General features: G+C 49.4%; 1 protein-coding gene across 4 annotated transcripts in view; it reads left to right on the top strand.

Moving 5' to 3' along the window:
* LOC119175552 (coiled-coil domain-containing protein 125-like) overlaps positions 1-13,655 on the top strand; it is a 189,507-nt gene that overhangs the window by 70,936 nt on the left and 104,916 nt on the right. For 3 of the 4 annotated variants that reach the window (XM_075881732.1, XM_075881734.1, XM_075881733.1), the window contains exons 3-4: positions 3,607-3,690; positions 3,742-3,985. In XM_075881732.1, coding sequence (XP_075737847.1) covers positions 3,607-3,690; positions 3,742-3,985 — 328 coding nt within the window. The remainder of the gene's footprint in view (positions 1-3,606; positions 3,691-3,741; positions 3,986-13,655) is intronic. The other variant, XM_075881736.1, reaches the window with a different exon arrangement.

Genomic DNA, 13,655 nt, shown 5'->3' with positions numbered 1-13,655 from the left:
CCCGTATATTCCCGCCCCCTTCTCAACGCCATGCGGTACATTATGTAGGTACGGCATTACTTCAACCTTCCGCCTTTCACTCTTTTTCTATTCTTTTCCTACCATTACTTTTTCGTTATCGACAGCGGCCATGGTACGATGGCATACGATCCTGCAAAGTGATTCTGCTACAGCCTGAAACAGCGTCTGCGGGAAACATGCATTTTAAAGACGACTCACTTGGGAAAAAAACTGCTTTTGATTTTGTGGTGACATAACTTGGTCAAAGATGACCTTGAGCATGACACTGCTATGCCCCTTTTCACAAGCTCCGAGTGAGAAGAATCAAAAGAGAATAGGACACTCTTTGTGCGTGGTGAGTACGACCAGCACAAATGTTTGCTGTCATTGAAAATCAACTTTAAATCTAAAAACTAGATATGCCCTGTCAGGCATTTCAAAAGTGAAATTTAACCCAGTTGCTGTGGCATTAAAGAACTGGAGAATACGCTTGGCTATCACTTCGAGATCATTGTTAGAACCAGTTTATACAAGTATTAAAAAGTCACCCACGTATCTACAGACACGAACAATGTAATCGTCAGTGAGCACCTGAGTCAGCGAACAATCTACATCTGCTAAATATATCTCAGCGAGAACTGGCGCCACAGAAGAGCCTATGCATATTCGTCGTTTTCGTGCGTAAAAGCTCTCTTGGAAACTCTCGTAGAGGTAAGATAAGTCTCTAGCAGTTCAAGTAATCCCCCAACCGTGACACCAATCGAGTTTTGGAACGCCACCACACCTGAACTCTCAATACTATTGCGAACTGCCCTGAAAAAATTCTCATGGGGAATCGATTAAAAAAGCTTCTCAGTGTCAATTGAGAAGCCGGAATTTGCTCCTGGTGTACCATCTTCGAGCAGTCCTACCAGTCCTAAATGTCATACTAACAAGCCCTCCAACATATGCATCCCAATACCTTAGGACAAGCGGCTTGCTCTGTGCTCATAAGCTTGTGTTACATTGCAGCATCGACAGAGGCCTCTTAGAATAATCTTCAGTTGACTCTATCCTACGTTTCATGTTATCCCTGTAAACTTGCCGAGTTGCTCGCTACATTTACATTTATAGCTTCCCCGACTGGGCCTTTCATCACCTGGCAACCATTCTGTGGCTCTTACTGTACACCTGTCTGTTTTACGGCATCAGGCTAGGTTCTTTTTTTTTTTTGCACTTGATGTCAGCAATAATATCTGCCCTTCTACTGCTACCCATCTTCCCGTCCTCTCAATGTTATTCCATTGCACGCTGCGTGGTCCCCGGCCTTTGCTCTATTAGCCTCGAGAAGTTGGGGTGGCGCCACCTGGCGGGATGCCTGGGTGAATGCACGGCAAGGATTCTTCGATGCCTGCCGTGGCATGCCTAATATAGCATGCACTGTCTTTGTACGCTGTTACGCTGTTTGCAATCATTTTTCACTTGACTCAAGCTTCAGATAATGCTCCTAGTCAAATGACTAAACATTTTTGTTCAGTACAATCACTAACGGTTACCGCGCTCCACCATACACTTCAATCAGGTTTGTGTTGTCGCTCTGCTAAACTCCAGGATGGGCAGCTGCATACTGACGTGAGTGAAGAGCAAGAGCGCGTTCGTGCTTTGATACAAAGTTATCCTACAGCGTGTCCCGTATTCAAGTCGTTGTTTCTTACTCAAAAGACAGCATATTTTACATTAATACATTGCTTCATTCCGGAGCGGTTTTTTTCAGAGGTGTGATGCTCGCACTTCCGCAAGCTTTATTTGTATCGGAGACGTATCTGTCCGCGGATCATTTTTTTTTTTTTGCCTGTGTACCAAGCTCTACGCTAAAACGAGTTGAGGGCAATTGCGAATACTTCATGCATTGATAGATTGATATGTGGCGTTTAACGTCCCAAAACCACCATATGAATATGAAAGACGCCGTAGTGGAGGGCTCCAGAAATTTCGACCACCTGGGGTTCTTTAACGTGCACCCAAATCTGAGCACACGGCCCTACAACATTTCCGCCTCCAACGGAAACACTTCATGCAGCATCGTAGCAGCGACACTGTTACACCTACACCCGAGCGTCATTGACTTGTATGTTGATATGACGTGCGAAACAAGACACTGTTTCATGGAGGCTAAACACCGTTTACACATTACGTGGGCCACGCCGCTGAGAGCACCATCGAAACCATTCACAACGCTCATTTCAAATTTCTTTTGTTTGGCAAATGATTCTTATCGATAGTGATCTCACGTGAATTAAACCTTACCGCTTGTGAGGCGGTGTTTATTGGGCCAGCAGTTCAAGCAAATCAGAATGTACGGCCACATAATTCCTGAAGAATAGCTATTTAGAAGCAATATTTACAGAATTCAAGTACACTAACATCTCAGCATTTCCCGGAACACTTTGTATACATTCTAAATATATTAAGAAAGTGTATGGTAGGTCATCTAACCTCTCTTTTAGCAAAACGCGCAACTTTGTCAAATCACCCGAATAATGTCCATAAAAACTACGATATATTAGTGAACTTGAAAAAAACGCCCTATATTTTATTTTCAATTTTCAAGACACCTGTCCTCATCTTGGAGTGCACGCCAAGTTGTAATGAAGCTGGAGAAACGTCAGCGCAAATACTTTTAGCACCACGTTCTTGGCGTAAGCAGTGGCAACAACGAATGCCTTGCTGTATTAGACCAGCATTTTCAGAGTGAATCTTCCATTTAGGCGAGAAGTTGTTAGATAATCACAACTTCCTGCAGCTCACTTAACTTTCGATAGCAGTGTAAAAGCCGCCTTCTACTTTGGTAGATTTGTATCGCGACAATGAACAGTTATCACAACCACATCGCGGAAGAGCGGGCACATGGCGACCGCCGTAAAAGGCAATACTCGACCGCAGAGCAAGCGAGTTCTAGCCGTGACGTCACTTCGCCCCAACTGCCGCACCGCCAGTGTTCGTTCTCGGAGCTAATTGTTGTTTTGTTGATCTCCCTGTTTCAGTGCCAGAGCTGGCAGCGTGCAGTGATTGTATACATTTTGCTTTATTGATAGTGGCAGATTTCCTTACATTATTAGGGCGTGCCTGTAGAATGTGCTCCAGCCCATTCGTGTTTTTCGGTGAATCCTTTTTTAGTGCAAAGGAACGAAAACGCCGTTATCCTTACAACTACTCACGGGCGAAGAAAAAAAATCTTTTTTTTTGTTCGCCCGTGAGTAGTTGTACTTGTATACACTCCAGTGTATGGTTTTCGATCTTAGATTGTTTTGTTCTTAGAGTAATGAAGCATACCAGATAGTCAGGAGTCACCATCTAATCTATAGTTACATTGTGAAGAGTGCAAGTGCAGGCTGGAATTCGAATAATGTGAATTTTTATACAGGCGCAGGAATGAAGAAACTATTCCTATGGTTGAGGCCAGCTCACAAATTGAATGTAGTGGTGACAAGCACACGCGCTAGATGTCCGCCTCTAATTGCTTGGGCAAGTGCTGATGAGATTTTCGTGGCTCACTTCCACCGCTGTTTACAACTTAGTCTGCGCCTGTTTACTAACAAGGCGCTCTTATATTCTGATACTATGCAGGTGACCTCCCTGCAGAGCGAGCTGGACATATGCCGGCGTTTGCTGAATGCCAAGTACCTGGCGGCGCACATCCTGCTCAAGCAGGTGGGGTCTTCTGGGGTGCTCGGCCGGTGCTCAGATGCTCTCGTTGTGCAGCAGCTGGTGCGAGTCAGCGAGGAGAAGGAGGAGGGTACGCGCCAGAGCCACCGCCAGTGCGGCGAGCTGCTCAAGGAACTCAATGGCCTCCAGTACGAGCTGCAGTGCATGGAGGAGCACCTTCGCCGCAGCCAACAGGCTTGGCTCGACCGGCTCAACAGCCTCGTGCAGGAGAACAGCGACAACCTCGAAACGCTCAGAGTACAGGCCGAGGCACTCAAGAGGCTCACCTACACCGCACAAGGTTAGTCCTTTGAGCGAATCTCACGTGGTTCGTGTAAGAGAGCCCAACATTCGATATATTTACCTCAGCTGTGCAGTGTAGAAACGCCATGGTTCCGGTACAGCCTAAACATCCACTGAGAGAATCAAAGTGCTCTTTGTGAATAATACTGGTGAAAAAAAAACATCCTTCTGCAAGGCTTGGCTAGTTTTCTATACAGCTGAGATAGCTTCACACAAGGCATTCTTTAGAATTTATTTTGACGCCGTCTTTTTTTCCTGTGCTTTTAGCCAATGTTTGCGAATTACCATAATTTCATCGTAGAACCATCGCAATTAGCTGGCTTATCGACCTTGCTGTTAAATATTGCAGAATATACCATTGGCGTTCAACGGCATGACGGGGAATTCGTTTCAAGATTGCTGCGCAACTTCTGTAGGCATATTTGGATACTGTTTTAGATGAAAATTCTATTAGGAGTAGATGCGCTCACAAAGGTGAAAAAACACAGAGACGTTTCGAGACCCTTGCGGGTTAATTTTTGCCACTAAGCAGGCCGTATGTCACTTTTTTTTGTGCTAATATGTGCCGTAACGTGAATGGGTGTAGTAGGCTAGTAGATTACCATCTGGCCACACCACGGTGGTTTAGTGGCTAAGGTACTCGGCTGCTGACCTGCATGTCATGGGATCGAGTCCGGTTTGGTCAATGAACAAGCTCAGTGTAGCGCTCCAGTAGTCCCGAGGACGGCGACGTCAATGGGCTCTCTTCTTTCACATGTAACACAAGGATGACTCCTTCCCGCAATTTATGCAAAGATCCCAAAGGCTGGGGCCATTGCCATTCAAAACACTTAGCCCCGCCACGGTGTTCCAGTGGCTAAGGTACTCGGCTGGTGACCCGCAGGTCGTGGTATTGAACCCCGTCTGCGGCGACTGCATTTCCAATGGAAGCGGAAATGTTTTAGGCCCGTGTGCTCCGATTTGGGTGCACGTTAAAGAACCCCAGGTGGTCGAAATTTTCGCAACCCTCCACTACGGCGTCTCTCATAACAATATGGTGGTTTTGGGACGTTAAACCCCACATATCAATCAATCAATCAGATTACTATCTGTCCTGTTAATAGCGTCCTCAGTAGCCAGGATAAAACAAATTCGAAAAGCCGTCTCGTGGTCGAGTTTTTTTCTTCTTCTAGGGTGTTATAGCAGTGTTGTCCCTATCGATGAAACGACCGCTGTTATTGGCGTGCTCGATCAAGGGATTTCACTCTTTTTCATTGTAGCCCACACCCCTTTGGTGTTCCTTCAATTTGCCGGTGGAGCTGCCAGAAGATTAAAGAAACACCATACACTGCCGAAGCATTGCTCTGTTTTGCCTGTGTACCGCAAAGTACAGTAGTACTACCTTGTGGACTGAGTGTATACGCTGCATACACCGATGCAGAACCTCACAAACCGAAATGGCACTGAAACATCGCTGACGCTGGGTGGCGCTGTGGCGGGAAAAATGACAGCCTCCTTGTGAAATTGGTGGGTGGGCTCTTTATCTTTTGCAAGGTGGCATCATCTGCAGCGTGACACAGCCTTACTGGGGTGTCGGTTGCACTGGGGTGTCGGTTGCAGACGTGCATTTTCGTTTTTTCGCCACGACAAAAAAAAATAATACAGTTTGCTTGTTCGTTTTTTACAAAGTTTTACTGGGACGAGCAAAGACCGACTATAGCTTGTTGAGTCATAGAAGTACAAAGTTGAACAAAAGAGTTGAGCTGCAAACTGAGAATAAGGAAAGAAGTACAAAATGAAATCAATCTTCGACAACGATACTGAAGGTACTGAAGGCATATACAAAATCACTTCCACTACTGAAAAACGTCATGACCACGGCTAAGTTTCTTGTCCCAAACAGCTCACCAAGCAAAAACTAAGCTATGTGCTTAACCAAGAAGCTACTAACACGTAACAGACAACACTGTTGTGATGACGTTTAGTCGAGCCGAGAAGTCGCAGCGAGGTCGCAACGGAAAGTGGGCGTACGGCAAGTCTGGCAGAGGCGGCACAAACTCTCGCGCAAGCAGAGCACGGGCTTTTTGTTGTCTTCCGAAGGCGCATACGCGTTGGTGCGTATGCTCCACTACAATACCCCCGGGATGAAGGGTAGCCATCCTGGCGACTCAGGGAGTAGGCACAATGATGGGGTCGTAGTAGGGCTTGAGACGGTCGACGTGTACGGTCTCGCGTCCTCGACGGCGCAAATCTGGTGATTGTGTTAACGGCTCGATGATGTAATTCACCGGGGAGGTCGCGTCAATGACACGGTACGGACCATGGTACCGGGCCAGAAGTTTAGAAGACAGGCCAGGAACGTGCGGGGGCACCCAAAGCCACACAAGGGAGCCAGCACGAAATGTAGGAGCTATCCGGTGAGCGTCGTCGTGTCGAGTCTTTTGTAGACCTTGAGCCTCACTTGTCAGAGACCGAGCCAACTGACGGCAGTCTTCAGCGTATCTGGCGACTTCCGAAAGCGGGGAGCACTCAGATGCATCAGGGCGGTACGGTAGTATAGTGTCGAGGGGGTGGGAAGGTTCGCGGCCGTACAATAGAAAGAACGGAGAAAAACCGGTAGTCGCTTGCGTCGCGGTGTTATAAGCGAAGGTAACAAAGGGCAATACAGCGTCCCAGTTAGTGTGGTCGGAGGAGGTGTACATCCTCAGCATGTCGCCAAGTGTGCGGTTGAACCGCTCAGTAAGACCATTTGTCTGTGGATGGTATGCGGTAGATTTCCGGTGGATAATGTTGCATTCAGCGAGGATAGCTTGGATGACCTCCGACAGGAACACTCGACCCCTATCACTGAGTAATTCCCGCGGAGCACCATGGCGTAGAATGAAGCTGCGGAGAATGAAGAGTGCAACTTCGTGGGCGGTCGCTGCCGGTAGAGCTGCAGTCTCAGCGTAGCGTGTCAGATGATCGACTCCGACAATAATCCACCGGTTTCCAGAGCTACTATATGGGAGTGGGCCATAGAGGTCTATACCCACGCGGTCGAATGGGCGAGCCGGGCACGGCAGCGGCTGTAACATGCCGGTAAGGTGCCGCGGAGGTGTTTTGTTTTGTTGGCAAGTGGTGCAAGACTGAACGTATTTCTGCACAAAACGATACATTCCTCGCCAGTAATAGCGTTGGCGCAGCCTTTCGTAGGTTTTCAGGACACCTGCGTGAGCACTTTGGGGATCTGCATGGAAATTCATGCAGATGTCAGAGCGCATATGAGTTGGGACAGCAAGGAGCCACTTCCGACCACCAGGCGTGTAGTTGCGGCGGTACAGAATGTTGTCACGTAAGGAAAAGTGGGCTGCTTGCCGGCGTACCACTCTCGTGGAAGGGACAGAAGACGGATCGGTAAGGTAGTCGACTAACAAGGCAAGGTATGGGTCTTTACGCTGCTCCGAAAGCATGTCAGTGCTGTCGAGTGGTGACAAGGTGGTAAAAGGGGGTGACAGAGAAGCCACATCTGGTGTTAATGGCGATCGGGAAAGTGCATCGGCGTCCGCATGCTTGCGACCGGAACGATATACGACACGGATGTCGTATTCCTGCAATCGAAGTGCCTGCCAACGGCCCAGACGTCCGGACGGGTCTTTCAAGGTGGACAGCCAACATAGAGCGTGGTGGTCTGTGACCACATCGAAAGGACGGCCGTAAAGGTACGGGCGAAACTTCGTAAGCGCCCAGATTATGGCCAAACACTCCTTCTCTGTCACGGAGTAATTCAATTCAGCCTTCTTAAGAGCGCGACTTGCATAAGCGACTACGTATTCGGTTTGGGTACCTTTCCGTTGTGCCGAAACTGCGCCAAGACCAACGCCGCTTGCATCAGTGTGAACTTCTGTGGCAGCAGTGGGGTCGTAGTGGCGAAGAATAGGTGGCGAGGTCAGCAGGCGGCGCAGCTGGTGAAATGCGTCGTCACATGCAGGTGACCATGCAGATATACCTTTGCTGTTGGAAAGCAGACTAGTCAGAGGTGCAATGATGGACGCGAAGTTGCGCACGAAGCGACGAAAGTAAGAGCAAAGACCAACGAAACTTCTTAGGGCTTTCAGTGATGTGGGCATTGGGAAGTCAGCGACAGCTCGAAGCTTATCGGGGTCCGGAAGAACACCGTCTCTTGTGATGACATGTCCCAAGATGGTTAGTTTGCGGGCTGCGAAGTGGCACTTCTTGGTGTTAAGTTGTAGGCCTGCAGAAGCTAGACACGCCAGAATCTCGTGGAGACGACGAAGATGTGTCGGGAAATCAGCTGAAAAGACAATGATGTCATCTAGGTAACACAAGCAAGTTTTCTACTTGTGGGCCCGCAATATGGTATCTATCATGCGTTCAAACGTCGCAGGCGCGTTGCAGAGCCCAAATGGCATGACTTTGAACTCATACAGGCCATCTGGCGTTACAAAGGCTGTTTTAGGGCGATCACATTCAGCCATTGGCACCTGCCAATACCCAGAACGCAGATCCAAGGATGTGAAGTACTCGGCGCCTTGTAAACAGTCAAGAGCATCGTCTATTCGTGGTAGCGGGTAGACGTCTTTCTTTGTAATCTTGTTTAAGCGGCGATAGTCCACGCAAAATCGAACGGTGCCATCTTTTTTCTTTACCAGAACCACGGGTGACGACCAAGCGCTTTGAGAAGGCTGTATGACTCCACGTTTAGGCATGTCATCTACTTGCTCCGTAATGACGCGGCGCTCTTCGGCAGAAACGCGGTAAGGACGCTGTCGCAGAGGCGAATGTGAGCCGGTGTCAATAGTATGAGTGACAGTCGTGGTGCGGCCCAAAGCAGGTTTCTGAAAGTCGAAAGAAGAGCGAAACTTGTTAAGGAGAGCAACAAGTTGGCTGCGATGCGACGGGGGAAGGTCTGCGTCAATAGCATCGTCGAAGGCTGGTGAGCTTGATGGCTCAGACGCCTGAGTGATTGCGGCAATCTGACATGGCGTTTCGTCGGGAAGAATAACATCATTGATATGGTCGACAGGTTGCACATATCCTAACGTTTCACCACGAAGCAAGCCAATGGGGTAGTTGCAGTGGTTGGTAACCAGCATTACGGTTAAACCAGACGCAATCGTAAGAACGGCAAATGGGAGCACGATGCCCTTGCGTTCAGTAAAAACAGGGGATGGCGTAAACACCACCGTGGCGTCAGGTTGCGCCACACATGAAAGGCTAATAGGGACTGAAGCTTCCGGAGGCAAGGTGATGTCGTCGTCAGCGATGAGTTTGCAGAGGAGTGGTGAATGGTCGGGCGATGGAAACTCACAACTTGGCACTAGGGACACTTCCGCACGGCATAATCGATGATAGCTTCATGACCTGATAAGAAATCCCAACCCAGGATGAGGTCATGAGAGCAAGATGGTAGTACGAAAAATTGGACGATGTACAAAACGTCTTGGATGACGACGCGCGCCGTACACACAGACGAGGGCTGAATGCGTTGCGCGCTAGCCGTGGACAGCACGATGCCACAGAGAGATGTGGTCACTTTCTTCAGTTTGCGACAAAATTTTGCGTTCATCACAGAAACGGCGGCCCCAGTATCAATTAACGCTTGTGTGGCGACTCCCTCAACATTGACATCAACAACATTTCGCGGCGAAAATGGAGGCCTTGATAATTGCGCAGAAGTTGCAGTTCTTGCCTCTGGAACTGCACTGATTAGTTTCCCTCCTCAGGAGGTGGTCTACGACGCATAGGAGATGGTGATCGGCGACGAGGAGATGGGAAACGAGAAGTTGATGGGCGACGATCCGAGTCGGAGTGCCTCTGTTCGTATGCAGACGTGGTGGCCTGCTGCGACGCATAGGTAGGAGTTCCAAAGGAGGCGTACGCAGGTGTGGGACGGCGGCGGCAGTAGCGTGCAATGTGGCCAGCGATGCCACACGCGAAGCAGATAGGACGGTTGTCATGGGTGCGCCACTCATTAGATGGACGGAAAAAGCGAGGTGAGGGCCTGTAAACCGGTGGCGCTGCCGGAGGAGTTGGAGCCGATAAGGATACTGGATGCGGTGGGGGTCGCGCAACCACAGCTGCGTAGCTGAGAGGTGAAGATGGTGCAGGTGGTGCGTAGCTGACAGCTGAGAGATTAGATGCTGCTGAAGTGCATGCGTAAGGGGCCTGCACTGTAGGTAGGGCATCGCAAATTTCAGTGCGTATGGCCTGCTGCAGTGTCGAAGGCAGACTTGCGGTGGGCGCGTCGCTATGCGGCAGCAGGGAGAGCTGTCGGGCGACTTCCTCCCTGATGAAGTCTTTGATCTGGTTGGACAGGCTTTCTTGGCGAACGTTGACATTTGCGAGTGCGACAGCCGAGATCGAATCTGGTGGTGAGACACTCTGTCGGGCGATGGAACGCTGACGGCGTAATTCATCGAAGCTCTGGCACAGGCTTACGAGGATTGCCACCGAGGTCGGGCTTTTCGCTAGCAACATCTGGAATGCGCCATCCTCAATGCCCTTGAGAATCTGCCGAATTTTCTCTTCTTCGGGCATAGATTGGTTAACACGCCTGCAGAGGTCGAGAACATCCTCAATGTAACTCGTAAACGTTTCGCCAGGCTGCTGGGCTCTGTGGCGCAGACGCTGGTCGGCGCGGAGCTTGCGGACCTCTGGTCGGCCGAACGCTTCTGTTACGAGGGTCTTAAAGGAGGACCAGTTGGTGATGGCGGTTTCGCGGTTGGTAAACCAAAGCTTAGCTACGTCTGCCAAGTAAAAGATGACGTAAGCGAGTTTAGAGTCGTCGTCCCACTTGTTGCTGACGCTTACGCGTTCGTACAAGGAGAGCCAGTCTTCGACGTCTTGCTCACCACTTCCGCTGAAGATTGGTGGGTCCCGCTGGCGGGTAGCGCCGGGGCAGGTAGACGGGGCAGCCGATGGTGCTGGCTGGGCTGGGACGGGCTGGTTGGCGACTGCGTCAGTCATGTTTCGTGGTAGTCTTTCAGGCAACTTGCGAGAGCGGAGCTCCAGGTCTTCTTGGGGATCTCAGCAGCCTCCACCAAATGTGATGACGTTTAGTCGAGCCGAGAAGTCGCAGCGAGGTCGCAACGGAAAGTGGGCGTACGGCAAGTCTGGCAGAGGCGGCACAAACTCTCGCGCAAGCAGAGCACGGGCTTTTTGTTGTCTTCCGAAGGCGCATACGCGTTGGTGCGTATGCTCCACTACACTGTCAATAAAGATATAGGGAATTTTCCATAGCTTCCTTGCTGGAGCTGACTATTAGCTCTGATTGATATTTTGTCGAACAAAAAAAAAATAACGAGCCATCACAATTTTCACTTCTTTCCTTCAGAAAGTAGAACGAGAGGAATGACCAGCAGCTCGAATACTGGCAGCGCGCCGGTGAAGCACAAAAATGAAAAATTGAAAAGAACGCCAAGGTATACACACGACAAGCGCGAAATAACAACTATCACAGTTGTTACGTCTTGCTGTTTGAGCAACACACTGAAAGTGTCGACAATGCAGAAACCGATGCTGTTAGATGTTTCTTTTAGATGCGAAGCAGCCTATGGCAGAGTTTCATTGGTCTGCGGCGTGAGCACCATTACTGTGCATGCACGTCTGCCCCACTTTCTTCTCTCATACGCTCCCCCTCTCTCCCGAATCGCCGGCGAAGGCAACGAAACGCTTACTCAGCAGTGCGGTGTCCACAGCTCCACTGCACAGGCATATTCATTCCCCCCACCCCTCTCTCTCTCGTACGCTCCCCGTGGAAACGCGTTCCATGACTCCGTGAGACAGAGCACGTCTGATTTTACTGTAGCCGTTAATCGTCGATCTTGCGGCCTTCCACGTTTCCGTGAGATAGATGTCAAACTCTGATGTTTTGCGGACACGCAGCGTCACCTGTCAACGCAGTTTTGGGTAGTGCAAAACCAGGCTCTCTCGCAAGGTTTGCTGCGCAACCAGGTGCAACTACAGCGTGCTAAACAACGATTTAGCTGAATATTAGGTGCATTCGCGCATTGAACACTCAGAAAAAAAGCTATGAATTTCTCTCCGCTAGTTGGACGCGTCACCGAACCGCTGGGAAGTGCTTGCTGGTTCACTTGCCTGAACGACAGCGAAAACAAGAGCAGACGCAATAGCTCCACGCTCTACGAAAAAAGACCCCAGTCTGCGCTACTGTTGCGTTGGGAATTGTCACGGACGTAGACGACTTCAGTTTTGCTAACTTCTGCAGCTTTCGCGAAGTATAATGGCGAGGGCGCTAAATACAGGCCGTTGCGAACGTGTTGGGTTAACGAATACTTACGTTCTCCACAGCCATTCGCTTGAGTAAGTGTGATAATGCAAAGTCTCGTGTACTTGTTTTGAGTAGCCTTGACGCAGAACCGTGGTAACATTGATTATGAAGCTTAACAGACCCTCTGACCATGGTGCGCGACGTGCAACAGTAGACAGGAGACTCCCGGCCGCTATACACATCGCACACGCTGCAACCACCGATAATCTGAAGTCATCGCCACCCCACAGCATTACGCACACTAGAGCTTTGAAGGCTCCAAGTGCCGGCTTTAACTAGGAAATGCGAACACGTGCGTCAAATAGGTAAATCACAAAATTATCATGATGACAAACAGTTTTTTAGGCGCGAAGCTCCTTAAGGCGCGGGTCTGCACATCCTCCGATGTATGTAGTAGTAGTAGTACGTAGCCACCGGTGGCATATACTCGCTCTAGAGCGGGTTTGGGCCACAGGAGATGCGAGATGGTAGATGGAGTGTTCGCTACTTGGAGTGTTCACTAGATGGACGCATCTAGCGAACACTAGATGGAGTTCGAGGCAAGTACTGCTTGCCTCGAACTCGATGTCATGCAATGCTCGTTTGCAATTAAAATGCCAGCTGCAGCACGCTGAAATAAATGGTAGTGGTGCGGCTGCGTGGACGGGTTACTTGTAAGTGATGCCCAGTACGAAGGGAGAGGCGCGGGCGTGGGGCCAAGATGTATGGTGTCTGATGAAGTGAGCTGTAATAGAACTTGTGAAAAAGGATTAGTGAGTCAATCTGGCGCCGGGATGACAATTAATCTAAGCCGGATTGTGCCTTCAGTAGTGATACGCTTGTGTGATATGAGTACGATGAATGAATGAATCTTGCCGCGCAATTTTGGACTGCTTCGAGTGCATTGATGAGATATGTTTGATGTGGGGACCATATCGGGGATGCGTACTCAAGTTTAGGACGTGCAAGTTTTTTGAATGCTAGTAGTTTGACGTGAGAGGGTGCATGGCGTAAATGGCGTTTTAAGTATCCCAAGATTAAGTTAGCTGAGGCAGTAATGCGCGACACATTAACAGACCAATCTAAATCATATGAAAGGGTGACACCAAGGTACATAAATGAGTCTATTTTTTCTAAGGGACTATTGCTGAAGTTAGAGGGCATGTAGGAGGGCTGCTGGCGGTGGGTGAAACAAATTACTTTACATTCATTAGGGTTAAGGGTCATTAGCCAGTCGTTACACCAGCGTTGCACTTTTTAAGGTCGTCTAGCAGGGCAATGTGGTCAGAGTCGTTAATAATTGCGCGATATATGGCACAGTCATCGGCAAACAGACGGATATGAGAAGAGACATGGAGGGGAAGGTCGTTAATGTAAATAAGGAAGAGTAGGGGACCCAGGACACTTCCTTGCGGGA

Source organism: Rhipicephalus microplus, chromosome X, assembly GCF_043290135.1.
Source record: "Rhipicephalus microplus isolate Deutch F79 chromosome X, USDA_Rmic, whole genome shotgun sequence".
NCBI lineage: Eukaryota > Metazoa > Arthropoda > Arachnida > Ixodida > Ixodidae > Rhipicephalus > Rhipicephalus microplus.
The sequence above is the reverse complement of the archived record's forward strand: the minus strand, read 5'-3'. Positions and strand labels throughout refer to the sequence as shown.